Source organism: Crinia signifera, chromosome 3 (genome assembly GCF_055691185.1).
Source record: "Crinia signifera chromosome 3, ASM5569118v1, whole genome shotgun sequence".
NCBI classification, from domain to species: Eukaryota; Metazoa; Chordata; class Amphibia; order Anura; family Myobatrachidae; genus Crinia; species Crinia signifera.
Genome location: NC_139219.1, coordinates 146,229,655 through 146,246,156, shown reverse-complemented (window position 1 = coordinate 146,246,156; position 16,502 = coordinate 146,229,655). Strand labels below are relative to the sequence as shown.

Below are 16,502 nucleotides of genomic sequence, written 5' to 3'. Positions count from 1 at the left end.
TCTGAAAATCCTGCGTTTACCACTGCCCGCTGGGTCTTGTAGTTCCACAACATAACCAATAGCCCAAAAAAACACACAGACACCCAGAAAAATAAAACTTAAATTCACACTACAATCATCCATCCATGCTCACCTATAGGATCCACCGGAATACATACGAAATCCTGACGCCGGAATCCCGACCACCGAAATCGCTGCGCTCGCCATGTAGCTGGCCCGGTGCCTCGCTACGCTCTACACACTAATTTATTCTCCCTCTATTTTTTTGAAAAAGCCCCCATTGCTAGGGGCTAAACGTGTTAGAGGAAGCCCCAGCCAGAGACACCTTGGAGAATCCATTTGCAAAGCAGTCTACAATCTGAAAAAAGTCGACACACCTGCGCCAAACACCAACTTCTCCAGCGCCGCCCTCTCCAGCGGCATTGAGAACTCCTAAGGGTACGGGTGACGATACTGCCAGTGGGAGAGACGTTTCCAGCCCCTCTCACCCAGCGGTGCCAGCCGGGAGACCAAGAAATCAGTCCGGACCCTATCATCACAGGTCCGTAGCTCCCGAGCACTCTCACTGATCACCGCAGCCCTTGTGAGAGAAGCGCTACCGGTATCAACAGCTATCAGTGAGAGCGCCGGAGGGTCTGAGCAAGGACCCGAATACATCCAAGCTGGTCCGCTCCCCTCCCCGCACCTGTACTGGAGGGACACTCAACTTCACTCACCACCTGGAGCTGCAGCGCACGGAGGCGCAGGTGAGAAACGCACAATTGGTACTCTGTAATTGATCAGACTGTGTTACTTTTCAAGTATTCTTATCTACAGCCGTACACTTGTTGCAAATTTAAATACAAAGACTTTTTATTACTGTCCCAGTGACAAGATATTATCCAAGGTGTCCTCGTATTCCGATCAAAGTGGATTTATATTTTAAGATATATTGCATATATATTAATTTTCTTTTTATTGTGTGTAATATTGTTGTTGTATTCTAAGGTGGCCACCTGAATAAAAACTTTTTAATATTCTAATAAATATTGATGCTATACAAAAACCATAATTTCTAAAATTAATCTGTGTGAAGGTGTATTCTTACATGGTGCCAGATAAACAGCGCAGTTTTTCCAAAATTTGTTTGTTTCTGTATCTCTCAGGCTACCTAACTTGACACACATAAGTGTGCCCAAGATTAGGTTAGCTATAGTGTACACACACTTGTGCACTAAAAAAACTGCAGCTAAATTGAAAACTACATTATAATATTAATTTATTTATATTTATACACTTTTTTTTATATAAAAAAATCATTTTTTTCACAAGCGCCCTAATGGTGACTCTTTAATAAAGCATCACCACACCCCCTCTTTAAAAACAAACAAACTGAGGGTCCCGATTCCATAGTGAACTTGCAGCTCCTCCCCCGAACTGAGGGATTTCTAGGTGATATAATATACCAGGTTCTCCCCCAGCCAATCATCAGTGGGCTCCAGGTGAGCTCCATGTCTGATTGGTTGTTTGCGGCTCCATAGTAGCCCATGTTAGAGTTTAACATGGGTGTCTATGAGCAGTTCCCACCATAGACGCCCATGCATAGAGGCATGATGACAGGTCATAAGGTATGAGTGATAGCATTTTAAAAGTATTTATTTTAATTTCCAAATATTGGAAATAAAGATTAGGAGTTTACATTTACATGTTCTAAATGTAAAATCAAACATTTTTATTTTTATGTTTCCCTTACGCATCCAAGTTATCTTTATAGCTCAGGTTCACTTTATGTGGTAAATGCATTCAGCTGCATGTTTGGAAAATCACAGATTAGCACCGATGTTACTGCCCTTTTTTTAAGTGGCAATATTGTTAAACAAAACTTGGCATGTTTAGCTTGTAAGAACAGTTATGTTTTTATAATGTTAACAAAGTCACTGGAAAACAGTGATTTTAAAAACCTCAATAAATTTACCCCAATGGCTTCTATAAATGTTGTGCATTACGTAAAGTCTGGAATATATTCTAGTAGTTAGAAGACCAGTGATACCTTGACTTTTACTACCTAATAAAATACTTTTTATATAAACTAGAGCACACAGGTTATTCTCTACCTCGGGTCTGAGCCTTCTCTAGATATTATAGCTGTGGCATCACCAGTGCCGGATTTGCCACTAGGCCCGTGAGGCACGGGCCTAGGGGCGGCACATATCATGGGCGACAGGCAGCGCTAATACAAACAGTGCCGAATGCAGCTCCGGTCACAAGCTTATTGGATTTTGCAGTAAAGCAGCCAATCAGGCAGCAGCGGCTCCTGATTGGCTGCCGGGCTGCAAGCTCCAATTGGCTTGCAATCCGGCACTACACGTCCGGACTTCCTTGCAGGCTGTATCTGTGAACGGACAGAGCATGCTCGCTCAGCACATCCATGATCCCTGCTCCAGCCCTCTGCAGTGTCTGCACAGACTTCGGAGCTCCCCGCAGGTAGTAAATGGGCAGGCTCGGCTCTTCCCTGCTGCAGCTCTCTGCAGAGACTCCTGGAGTTCCCCACAGGCAGTCAATGGGCAGGGCAGACTTTGAGTTAGAGGGGAGGGGGTGGTGGGGGCCAGGAGCTCAATGCAATCATTCCCAGGTCTGGTTTCACCACCCCCTAAGCCAGAGCGCCGGGCTCCTGCAGAAACAGCTTGCAGCAGCGCAGACCCACCAACTGGAGGATACCCGGGTTGCCCAGTCTCCATATGGCTGCATTGAACAATGTATGTACAGTATGTGTGTGTGGGAGAATGTACTGTATGTTCTGCATATCTGTGTTTAGATAGGCGAATATCTGTGTTTACATATGCTGTGTACATAGGCGAATCTAGGGGGTGGTCCGGGGGTGCACCGGACCACCCATTAGACCGCCGGCCACTATTTAAAGAAATGACAACCGGGCAGCAAGATCTGTGCGCTGCCCGGCTGTATACTCACTGTCGGACAAAAAAATGGAAAAAAGAGAAAGGATTGTCTTCTTTTTTTGGCGCACAGAAGAGGAGATAGAGTATTTTAACGTTTGTTATAATGTTATTTAAAATTTAACTTTTAATTTTTCTGTTTTAAAACTGCTTTTCATGTGAAATATTGATGCAGTAAACAAAATTAATAAAATCGGTGTCAGTGTGTCTTTCTTCGATTCTTTGACTTAATTCTTATTCAGAAACATGTGTTTGTGATTAATTCTTGGATAACTAAGATACTTTGTTTTATCATGTGTAAGATACAACTATAAACCACTAAGGAAACAGTGTATCTTACACATGATAAAACAAAGTATCTTAGTTATCCAAGAATTAATCACAAACACATGTTTCTGTATAAGAATTAAGTCAAAGAATCGAAGAAAGACACACTGACACCGATTTTATTAATTTTGTTTACTGCATCAATATTTCACATGAAAAGCAGTTTTAAAACAGAAAAATTAAAAGTTAAATTTTAAATAACATTATAACAAACGTTAAAATACTCTATCTCCTCTTCTGTGCGCCAAAAAAAGAAGACAATCCTTTCTCTTTTTTCCATTTTTTGTTCATAAACCTATTGTCTTTGGCTGCACCCCCACAGAGATTACATATAAATTGTAGAATATTGTCTCGCTTGGGGCCTCATCAGGTGCTATAGCACCAACCAGTGCAGACTTCCCAATTCCCCTTTTCCCTTTTTTGACTATTACTCACTGTCGGAGCAGTAAGCAAAACAAAGCAGCAGCAGCAGCAGCCTATGGCTATTATCTTCAATGCCCCCGCTGGACTGCGGCAGCCAATCAGGAGTGGCCACCAATACTACTAATGCCGCTCCTGATTGGCTGCCCTGCGAGCATTGAAGGTGTGACGCTTGTGTCCCCTTTCCAGGGCAGCGGCAGCACAGGCAGTGGAGCCGCTGCCCTGACTCCTCCTCTGCCCCTCAAGAGCAGCACCGCACCAGTGTCTGCCCGCCAAAGCCCCCCCCCCCCCCGCCTGCAGCAGAGCGGCCAGCAGTGGTCCGGATGTATGGGTTTAATAGTCAGAACATCGGGCAGTTACACAGACCGGCAGCCCGCAGCCCCATCACTCAATTCTCCTCCGGCGGCGGCGCTCACATTTCGTTGTGCGCATGCACACCCTGGAGCCATAAATCAGCCTGTGCGTAAAAGCACAGGCTGGCAGCGGCGCCGGGGGAGAATCCGGTGATTGGGCTGCGGGCTGCCGGTCTGTGTGACTGTCCAATGTTCTGACTATTAAACGCCACCCGTCCAGACAAGTCCCAGTGCCTCCGCTGCCCGGTGCCTCCACATAATCAATATATGTACTGTAAGTGCCAGTGTAATTTGTTACAAAAAAAATTAGACAGTTCAGTGCTGTGTGTGGGGCCCAGCATACCCTGTGGCTCAGCTGTCATCACAGTGTGGCACTGGTAGGTTGTGTGGAGCCCTTGCCTCCCTGGCCCTCACGCTGACCTAGCAAAGCCCAGCCAGGCTCCAGCCCTGTGCTTGTGGGACCATCCTCTTGAGTCCTGTGGCTACCACTGTGTGGCTGTCTCTGAGAAGCCCTAAATTGCCCCCCTGGCCCCTGCTGCCCTGTCCTAGCAGGGCCCTCCTACTCGGCCTGTTGTGACACTGACACAGCATAGGTGTCACTGGCTGCCTGTCACAGAGACCCCAGCCAAAGCATGAAACACCAGGCATCGAGCATGAAACCCATATCAATGAGCATGTAGGTAAGCGGCATTTATGTGGCATAATATTTAATAGGCAGTACGGCATGTGTTATATATAATGGGCGGTACTTGTTTCCTAGCACGGCCACAAATCTTGGCCATCGGGGGTAATTTTAGTGGCCTGCGACGCGACCGACGCGATGCCCCCGATTTTTGCATTGAAATGCATTGAAAACAGTGAAAAATCGGGTCGGTCGCGTCGTGTGCGCCTAAAAATGCTTAAATGGTCCACCCGCGATGGCCGCGATTTCCCCATAGGGAACAATGTTAAATGCCTCAATTTACCCGCGATGACCCCGATTTCCCATAGGAAACAATGTTAAATGGGTCAATTTGCCCAAATCATCATAGGGAAGAATGGTAAATGGGCCAGAAAGCCCAAAAAAAACCCCTGACCAGTGAAATGTCCCCCCAAAAGTAGTTCACAGCACCCCGCGATGTACGTGAACCCGAGCCCCGCGAGGGGACGCGGATACCTTCACAGGTAAACGCGTCCCTTCGCGGGCTTCACAGGTATCCGCGTCCCCTCGCCACGCTTCGGGCTCGGTGGCTCGCTGCGCTCGCCACACTATTCTATTCTCACTCCACGCCCTAGTGGATAGTAGGGGTATGAAAAGGTCGGAGGACGCGTACCGCCGCCCCTCGCGGGCTCGCTGCGCTCGCCACGCTTCGGGTTCACGTTGATCACGTGGTGGCGTAAACTACTTTTGGGGGGACATTTCAATGTTCAGGGGTGTTTTTGGCCCATTTACCATTGTTCCTATGATAATTTGGGTAAATTGAGCCATTTCACATTGTTTCCTATGGGAAATCGTGGTCATCGCGGGTAAATTGAGGCATTTAACATTGTTCTCTATGGGGAAATCGCGGGCATCGCGTCTGGCCCATCGCACCCGATTTTACCCCCGATGACCGCGATTATGATCGTTGTGGCCGTGCTAGGAAACAAGTACCTAATGGGCATTACTGTGTTTGGTATAGTGTGTAATGGGCATTACTGTGTTTGGTATAGTGTGTAATGGGCATTAATGTTTGGTATAGAGTTTGGTATAATGTGTAATGGCCATTACGTGTTTGGAATAGCGTGTATTGTGCATTATGATGTTTGGTATAGAGTGTATTAAGGTTTTTGGTATAGTGTGTAATAGGCATTACAACATGTGGTGTAATTGGTATTATGGCGTGTGGTGTAATGAGCATTACGGTGTGTGGTCTAATGTGTAATATGACGCCCCCTTTTTGTGATGACACACCTCCTTTCCATGAGACCGCACCCCCATTTCACCGCGCGGCTTCGCCGCGCAAAGGTCCACCTTCCTGCAGTATTTGGATCTGGGACCACCCATTACCATATTTCTAGATTCGCCTATGGCTGTGTATTTATAGTATGTATGGAGTGTGTTTATCATATTTATGTATGATGTGTGCTTATAGTATGTACTGTATGTATGCTTTGTGTGTGTATTTAGAGTGGCAGTATCAGGGGGGGGGTGTTATATTTGTTTCTGGACCCAGGAATCAGGATCTGAGACCCGGGAACTGGGACATTGCGATCCTCCATCCGGGTCAAGGGGGCAGCCAAACATATTGTGCCTAGGGGCAGCCTGACCTCTAAATCCGGCCCTGGGCATCACAATAATTCATGTTCACTCTCAACCGATTACAAGCATGGTTTGCAAAGGTGATTTTCAGGACAATTACACTACGATTTCATGTCAAACTGTGGGCCTGATTCGGACCTAACGAGCAGGTAAATACTCCACAGACTAATGCATATTCGTTTATAAAATTCAAGGCATTCCCCTGCTTTTACCCTATGCACCCCCCCTTACCACCCACTATAGTACGAACGCCCCGGTGAGTGTGAAACTCCCTGAAGGCGTTCACACTGGGGGTTTGCACATGTACAAACCCCAAACATCAGCCAGGGTAGCGAATTCGGCATGCACCGAGTGAGTCTGAATCGCCCTCTAGGGGAAATTTACAAACGAAAATATGCCTAAAATAGGTGTATTCATATAAATAAATACGCCTATTTTTGGCGTATACGTATTTTCGGCATTTTTGATATACATCAAATCGTATTCATGGCACATTCGTATTCGGATTTACGAATACGAATGTATACGCTATCGAAAGAATACGCCTTGAGTTTTACATTGAGTTTTACGCCAATGTAATTTTGAAATCTACTATCAAGTCGTATTTTAAAATACGAATGTATACTAGGCGTATTCTAGTACAAGTTGTAAAAAAATACTCCAAAAAATACACCTACATTTGCATGTGCAAACAATCACATACAGTATTAGCCCACAGATAATCCCAGGTACAAATGTGTGCCTTTATAAAAGGCCATTAAGCACACACACATATCTCTGCTTGTTGAAAAAATGGCAGATCTGATATCTGATGATATTACAGTGTGGGCTGTGGGATACCTGATGTCCTGCCAGGTGCAGCAACGTAGACGCCGTGGTCATGAAACTGAGCATGATCAGCAGGTAACACGGAGTCTGCATTGGCCTTGTTTATTTAATAAGCGTTTGAACCTAGACACATTGCCGGATGATGTGGTTATACAGATGTTCCGGCTCGATCGTACCAACATTCTCTATCTTATTAGACTGGAGCTAGATCCTGCGACGGATCGTTCACGTGCGGTCTCAGGGATGTACAAACTGCTGGCTGTGTTGTACTTTCTGGCTACTGCCAGTTTCCAACACGTCACTGGCAAAGACATTGGCATCTCATAGCCCACACTGTCCAGGTATCTAATTCAAGTGCTTGCTACACTTGAGCCGCACATTTCTGCCTCTATCTGCTTCCCAACCCAGTAGACAGAGTGGCATGATGTCAGGGTAGCATTTAATCGCATTGCAGCCATGCCTTATGTCCTCGGTTCGATTGACTGCACACAGGACCCGCTGGGATACACACCATTCCCATTATAACCATCATGGAAGCACAAGTACTAACATGCAGGTCTGTGATGCAAACCTTAAGACAGCGTTGCCGACTTTTGGGCTGCCCTCTCCGGGAGAGGGCAGCCAGCAGCAGGAGGTAGGGGCGGGGCCGAGCGCTATGACGAAAAAGGGGGCGGAGCCAGAGGCGGATCTCATCAACAACAAAAAAAAACCATGTCATTTTAGCAAAATACGCTCACCGCTGCTTGCGCCACTTCTCGCGCTGCCGCTGCTCCTGCTCTCCATACTTCAGGCCACTGTGTAATGAGTAGCTGCTGTATCCAGCGCTACTCACAGAGCCCGCTGTGGCTTTCATTTACATAATCGGGCAGGACATCGCGCTAGTAGGACCCAGCGCATCATGACTTGCGCATGCGCAGTCCGACTTTTCAGCTTGCAGGCTGAATACCCGGGAGGATCCTGGGTATTTCCGTGAGACCGGGGGAGTGGGGCAAAAACCGGGAGACTCCCGCAAATTCCGGGAGGGTAGGCAACCATGCCTTAAGATCATGAGTGTTTTTGCAGGCTATCTTGGCTCATGTCATGACTCCTATATCCTTGGGCAGTTGGTCCTCTATGACAATTTTGAAGTCGAATTAATGGCAGAGGGCTGCTGGGTCAGTACAGATGAATGCTGCCCTCCACATTCACCACAGACAGAGCCTTGTCCCATAGATTTTATGCACACAGAGACATTCTCAGCACTAGGCCCAAAGAGGATCTGCTGGTACTTCATAATGATATGCACCAGAGCACTACTCTCCGCATGTCTGAACTTAGTCATGCAGTGTTTCTTGCCACTGGGCTGAGTCTCCTGACCAGCATCATTTTCACCAGAGAAGGTCTCAGGAAAATCTCCCAACCCCACCTCACTACCTTCACTTGCAGACATACTTCCTGCACAAAAACAACAATATAAACAACAAAATGATACTTGTGTATTATCACGGTGCCCGAATTTACTACGTACGCAAACGTAGTGAAATCGCATTGCATTGCATGGCATTATGGTATGGCATGCGATGTGACGTGATCCCCAAGCGTGGCGAGCGGTGGCGGTACACGTCCGACCAACCTTTTCATACCCCCCACTATCCACGTCGGCGTGGAGTGACTTCATATAGTGTGGCGAGCGCAGTGAGCCACCGAGCCCGAAGCGTGGCAAGCGGACGTGTATTATGTTACATGTATTACGCGTCTCCTCGCGGGGCTTGCTGTGCTCGCCTCGCTGCGCTCACCACACTATATAAAATCAACTCCGCGCTGACGTGGATAGTGGGGGTATGAAAAGGTCGGTCGGACGCATACCACCGCCGCTCGCCACGCTTCGGAATGACGTGGATAGTGTGTGTGGGGGGGGCACAATAAATGACATTATATGTAATTTTACCATTAAATGGCATTATTCTAGGTTCCATCAGAACCGATATCTCATCGCATCGCATGCCATACAATAATGGCATGCGATGCAATTTTTTATTGCATCCTAACTTTTTAATGGATTCACTGACACAGAGCAGTGAATACATTACATAGGAAAATCGCATCGCATGCCATACAATATGGCATGCGATGCAATGCGATTTCACTACCCTGAATAGCCCTCTACGCAAATAGAGTAGTGGGCGCCGTGATAAGTACCCAAAATAAAAAGACACACAAACACAAAACACACTGCCACTCCTTCCTTCACACACACACACACACAAACACAAACAAAGACTGAAGACTTACAAAAAAAAATACACAGACAGAAATGTAGACAAACTTATAAAGTAACACAAACACAACTCACAACACAACACCCACTCAGCAATCGCAATAAAACAGTCCAATCCACTAACACTACTCACCATCACTCTCCTCTCCACACCTATCTACAACCCACAAGGAGTTTGGGCATGTTGGGGCCTTAAATAGGCCTTTTAGGACACACCCAAGTTTGTAGTTTTAACCAATAACTGCAGTAAGTTAAGTTTACTTTGGAAAAATACGAATCGTATTTCAAAAATACTTACATAAAAAAACACATGCTAAAACCGCTGAAAATACGACAACAATATAAAATACAACTATGAATACATATGTCAAAATACGACTCCATACGCCATCGAAACATACGAATCTCAAAAATACGACCCCTTTGTAAATTATGCTCCGGAATACGAATGTGTAAATGAAATACTCCACCGATAACAGTCGTATTCAGTTGTATACAAAATCTGAATGTTCTTAGTAAATTTTGCCCCGTGTTTTGTTTGTAATTAAATATTTTACACTGCCTAAAGCTCATTAGTATTTGCCTTTTGAATGTAATTATTTTCCAAAGTATCTTTTGTTTAATTCAAAATCTCTTTTTCCAGGAGTGTGTATACTTTCATCAGTGAATTACATAGCCACCAAAATAAGAATACAAATTAACAAATCTATAGGTCATTTCCATTCCAAGAAGGTGTTTGACATTCTGGGGAATCTGCCTACTTCTCTGCAAGCTGTTATTTGTGATCTGTCATTTTAGGCTCTAAAAGGCTTCCAGCAGTGTTCTCCATCAAACCCACCATTAGGAAGTCTGAAATACATATATTAAAAAGTTTTTCCTGCAAGATGACATAAACTACTCATCGTGACTGGGTTTGAATTGTAGCAGCTGAAATAAAGTAGTAGTAACTAAAATAAAGAAACTGTAAATCGTATATAAAACATTATAGCATTGCCTTGTCTACAATGGTATATATACAAATGATCAATATATAATAAGTAAATCAAGAACCTAAGCATTCATTTCCAACAGTATGCCACTGAAGGCACTAGTATACAGTCTACAAAACCAATAGCACAAAGGTATGCGATCAACAGTATGTAAATCAACAGTGTCTAGATCGAAAGTCAATAGGTCGACCACTACTGATCAACAGGCAGAAGGTAGACACATGAAAAAGGTTGACATGCAATAGGTCGACACAAACGAAAGGTCGACATGACTTTTTATTTTATTGAATTATAAAAAAAAAAACTTGTTCATACTTTACCATCCCAGTGGGCATATAGGGAGGATATAATAGTGTGCCTAGCCATGCCTGAAGCATGGTGATCGCAGAGAGCCATGCGAGGGTACGGGGTACACAATACAGTGTCCATGTCGACATGGACACCAATAAACATGAAAACTCATGTTGACATTCTGCCTGTCGACCAATAGTGTGCGACCTATTGACTGTCAACCTTATGCTTGTCAACCTAATGATCAACACCTCAGAAAAACTCCACCTCAGGGGCACTGCAGACACATCCCCAGGGTCACACCCTAATAGCACACCATAGACAGTTACTTGTAACAGAAATAGTAGGGAAATTGTTACATACAGTAAGATGTACCATCTGCCAAGGAACTACTAGTCTCACCGTCATGAGCTTGCATTACACCTCCTACAGTACAGAGTACAAAAGTATCTGATCAATAATGTCTTGCAGATCCAGACACCACAGCTGTGGCATTCATGTGAACCCCATTGCGTCTAAGGGAATTTCAGGAAGCAGACTGAAGTTAACCTCAAAAGAGACAGTCACAGCCTTAGTAGGTTTAATTTAATGCCATGTAAAATATCTCACATGTACCTCACATACCTAAATTGTTTCCAAGTACATGTCAGAAGGTAGAAAGACCACGTAGGGCCCGGTCTTCTATAAGACTGTACTTTACATCATTGCCCTCACTCGTTTAGCTTTTACCTCCTCACTCCATGGAAAACCCAACTGTCTGCCCACTGTTCTTGCTGATCTGCACGGATTCCAACCCAAAAGATCCATAATAGGTACTTCACAGGTGCTGCAACAAAAGAACAGGAACAATAGGAAGGGGAATACAGTAACACGTCAACATACATGATGAAGAGGGTGGCATGAAAACACTACAATAGGTGTGGCATATCATACATTTCAAAACATTTAGACTACCGCCACACTATATGCTTGACAATCTTATTACCCATTTTCCATCTTTCTGTTTTAGTACTAGATTGATTTAAAAAGAGTTATAGCCAAACCCCTACAACATGTACTTTGGAAATGTAATGCAGCGAAAACTCTCTCAGGCGATGCAAAGGGCAAACTCCCTAATTCCTCAATTCCAAGCTCTGCAAACACACAGTAGACCTGAAAATTGCCTCAACATAATTTCTTGAGTATTGGAGGACCGAATAAACCCCAGCATTTAGAATCACAAAACTTTCCTGACTAGAAAAAAAACCTAACTGGTCACATTTATGTATACTATGGCTCCCAACTGAAAAGTAAGCCACCAATGTCCCTTCACTTAGTGCTCTCTGTACTATAGAAGATGTGATCCTAATGCTTCTCTCCCTTTATGATTCTGATATCCAGTTTTATTATGCGGTCTTTCCAATGGCAAACTAGGAAGCCTACAGTATGTTGCCAATAACCTTACCCTTTCCTGTATCATCACAGTTTAAATGCCTTTAGTTTTTAACTGAAATTATAACCACTCCAGTTGACCTAAAAGGGCCCATTTGTCATCAACCCCAGACCACTCCAGCACTGTCAGCACACCATTGTTCCAGACAACAAGACAGAATCTAGATAAGCCTGTGGTGTCCGCATATAAATCCAAATTTTCTGCTGGCCTTCAAATTAAGTCTATGTTGTAGCTTTCAAGAAACATTTCTTGCTCTTTAAGATCCTCCTCAAGATCTGGGACTAAATTAGCGTAAGAAAGGGTATCACAGATTATATAACATTAGAAGAAGAAATCAATCATTGACTTCAAACCACATGTCATTTAATAACTATTTCAAAAAATGTGCAAGATTTTTTACCATAAAGTGTAAAATATGGAACAGCCCCCCCCCCCCCCCCCCCCCCGTAAAAAAGTGTCCTCACAGAGGCCCTTATTCTGGTTGGTGCGGTCGAGCCGCATATGCGGCTCCGACCGCACCAGACGAATCCCCGCCCACCATACGGTTCGCCACGGCCGTCCGTACACGGACGGCTGGCGAACCGCACGAAAATGGTGGAGGCGTACGCCTCCACCATGCTGGGAGCTGCCCCCTGCATTCGATGGTCGACGACCATCGAAGGCAGGACCGCACGCCGCGGCAGCTCCCGCAAGCTGAGACCACACGGACAATCGTCCGTGTGGTAGCTTGTATGGGGGCTGAAAGCTGACATCCGGCGACGTCAGCTTTCCGCCCCCATGAGTGGCGTCATGCCCTCATTACCATGCGTACGCCCCGCGTTTGCATGGGAACGCCCATGAAACGCGGGGCGTACACATAGGGAAATGAGGGGATGAAGCCCCTCACGCCCCTATACGCCCCCTTTGCGGCGTCTAAATTTTTAACACGGAGAATTCCCCTGCACATGCGCAGAGTGACCTCTGCGCATGTGCAGAGAGAAAACATCGGCGGTACGGCCGCACGCGGGCCGTACCGAGCCGATTAGAATAAGGGCGAGTCATGGGAAAAAAATAGAAATTATCTAAGAACACCACAGTGAGATCCAAAAGGCCAAACTTATTGTACAGGTAAATTCAAAGTCAAATGACGCATATGAAAAACTGAAAACAAGTCATGTCATGTCATTCACGAAGACCCACAAATGTTATTCTTGGACACTACTGCTAGAAGCAATACATAAAAAAATAAGTAAATGGAGGTCTACAAAGTTGCCAAACTTGTAGACTCGAATTAAAACCCATTCTGTAAATGTGCGATGAGAAATGAATGCTGACAAAGGACTCCCAAATACCCAGCAAATTGAATATACAGAGTAGAACTTGTATAATTGTGGAGACTTCTGAAACTGGAATTGTATTATCATATCTGATCCAAAAAAAAACCTTCCTTCAGGTGTCACTAATTGCATTAGGTTGACTAATTATCCATACAAAAACAATACATTTTCCTTTCCCTTGCTTTACTGATGAATTACACAAGGAAGCATCAGACAGGACAGATGTGGGAAGAGGGACAACACAGACAGAAACAATACCCAAAACTTGCTCTTATTAAGACTCCTCTGTGCTGCTGCACATACTGTACAATAATTAAGTACTCACCATCATGTTTCAGAAACCACAGGAGATTAGTGGCTAATGCAGAACACAGCAGGTAGTCTAGCTGGGTGTTTGATTCCCATCACAAGAAGCGATGCTCTGCTTTCTCCACCTTTGCTCGCTTAACCAAACTGTCAGTGTCCAGTATCACACAGGAACACTTCATTCCTGTTGCTTTATTAACTTCTGAGGCCTTAGTAAGCTGCAACTGAATCCTGGTTCAGTATAAGGAAGAGGTAGAATTCCCCTCAAGCTTACCATAAAACTTGAGTCCAGCGGTATAAGAGGCAGTCGCCTTAGTGTTCATCTTCAGAAGCCCACCACCATCTTTGGTCCACAACTTACCATAATTGATCTTCTCCCATGCCTGCATGTCAGGTGCATTGCCAGCTGGAGTGCATTAAATTGGAGACTGCTGCAGGAACTGGCCTACACTTTGCCTGATTAAGCTCCACCCCTCCATCCAGCTAAAAGTCTGGTTTCAAAGAGACCTCTCTCGCTCTCTCAGGTGCTAACCTAACTGTACCAACCTTAACGAACAGCATACACCCTCTAACCCGGTCATACAGCCGTCACCTAATCTACAAACTACTTGGGTCTGTCTTCATCTCCAATATCTTTATCTTACTTAGGTTGAGACATACCAAACCAACCTTCAAATGATAAATTGGAGAAGTTGCCCATAACAACCAATTAGCTTCTAAGTATCATTGATATAGCAGTTACACTGACAGAAGCTGATGGGCTATGGGCAACTTCTCCATTATATCTCCCGCCAAGGTTTTGTATATCTCCACCTTAAAATCTTAAAAAACACAGACATTTTACTAACACATATGTTGGGCAGATTTTTTAAGCAACACAATAGGGCACCTTGCATGGAACATGCCATTCTTGCCACCTGTATCTAGCTGTGCCGCACACATGTAAGTGAACGGATTAGTGGGGATCCAGGGTTGGGAAGAAATTTCTACCGGTCACAGGAATTACCCAGGTTACACATCTTTCAATGTTTCAATATTATGCTATTCGTTATATTTAAAATACAACAAGTTAGGATGATAAATTCAAGACACAAATTCACAGGTGATTTATCTTTCATTGTTAGTGAACAATAATAACCTAAGCAAACCTAATATTTCAGCATAATTCTCATGGTGACAGTGTAAGCAGAAGGTACATTCAGCACAATGTAAAAGCCAGCTACTTACGCAGAGTGAGTCTGTACATCGTGCCAGCTGCGACTGAAGTTCTGCTTCAGCTCGTTCATCATGCTGACTCCAAGCTTATGCTTTATCTCCGCCAGGTGCTTCTCTTTGGCAGCTAACACTTGACGTAGAGTTACAATTTCATCTTCCAGCTATTTAAACACAGAGGTAAATACAGTACAGTCAAACGGGGAAAGAAACAGTGTCTCACAATGTGCAATAATTCAGCTGTTGCCACAGGACATAGATTGTGATATATTGTAAAAAGCTCAGTGGAAAATGGGACTTATACCTTATTCCAGAATGATTTATGTTTGATGCTAATTAATTAATGCAGTATTGTTATTTTTATATTGATTATATTATGTCACTGGTTCACGTGCCTCTTCAGCAGTGCATGTTTTAATGTATGACTATCTTACAGGCACATAGGTGAGACAACAGGTGTACCAACCAATTCATAGCCACCTGTGCTGTAATGAGTGTATTGGCAAGATCACAGAGCATATGGGAGCAGATGTATTAACCTTTTTACACCCTTTCACATTATTTCAGATTCACTTATGGGTGGTGATTCTGGTTGAATCGTTAAGCAGCATAAATTCACCCCCCTGCTGCGGTCCGCACAGCCCTGCCGCTTTGCAAATGGATGTTTTGCATCCATTTGCAGGGTAGCGCATGGGGCCAAAATCATTCGATGGTCGCTGACCATCAAATGATTTTTCACCTGCTTACAAATCTAAGTCAGTCTTGACTAACTTATAACTGCGCCGTCCGGGTACGAGAACGTGTCAGTCTCAGTGTCAGTCACAGTGTCAGTATTCTGACTGCCAGTATCCCATACCTAAACCTCTAGGGGGGGGGGTGTCTACTTATCAGTAAATATTTTGTAGGATATATGTTTTGGGGTCTAACTACAAATATTTAGAATCCAATCCTTCGGCTCCCTCTCTGTTGGTCTCTGGGGTAACACAATGGATGCATGAACCAGGAAGTAGTTTAAGCTATCACACTGGTTACAGTTCTTCACCATTATAGGCTCTTGGAACCTATTTCCTGATTCAGGGAAAGAGCAGTTTAGTAAATTTGTATGAAAATATACATTTTTAAATTGCATATTTAATCTAAAAATATTTATTACATGATATGGATTATGATAAATATGCCTTCTAGTGTGTAAAAAAAACATGCACATTTGCTACATTAGAAAGGCTCCATAAAAAGGCAGACCTTTAAGTTACTGTACACAATGTAAAAGCTACTGTACCTTGGCCAACTCATTCTTTAGTTCTTCTTTCTCTTCCTCAGATATTATTTCTGTGAAGTCAATGTCAGCTCCTAAATCCTCCTCTGTTTCCTGGAGTGGCTGAGTATCCAACAGATCTTTAAAAAAAAAGTAGTAATAATAATAATAATAATAATAGATAAATAATTACAATAAATAATTACAAAAATCAACAAGAATTACATATTAAAGTGTCATGTAGGACAATGTTGCAGTTCATGCTATAAGAAAAAAGGGCCTTTTCAGTTTCAAACTTGACA

General features: G+C 44.1%; 1 protein-coding gene across 1 annotated transcript in view; it reads right to left on the bottom strand.

Annotated features, from left to right (window-relative positions):
* TPD52L1 (TPD52 like 1) overlaps window positions 1–16,502 on the bottom strand; it is a 120,234-nt gene that overhangs the window by 62,616 nt on the left and 41,116 nt on the right. The window contains exons 2-3 of the mRNA XM_083176680.1: window positions 16,225–16,340; window positions 14,961–15,109 (exon numbers count right to left, since the gene is read on the bottom strand). Of these exons, the coding sequence (XP_083032806.1) occupies window positions 14,961–15,109; window positions 16,225–16,340 (265 nt within the window). The remainder of the gene's footprint in view (window positions 1–14,960; window positions 15,110–16,224; window positions 16,341–16,502) is intronic.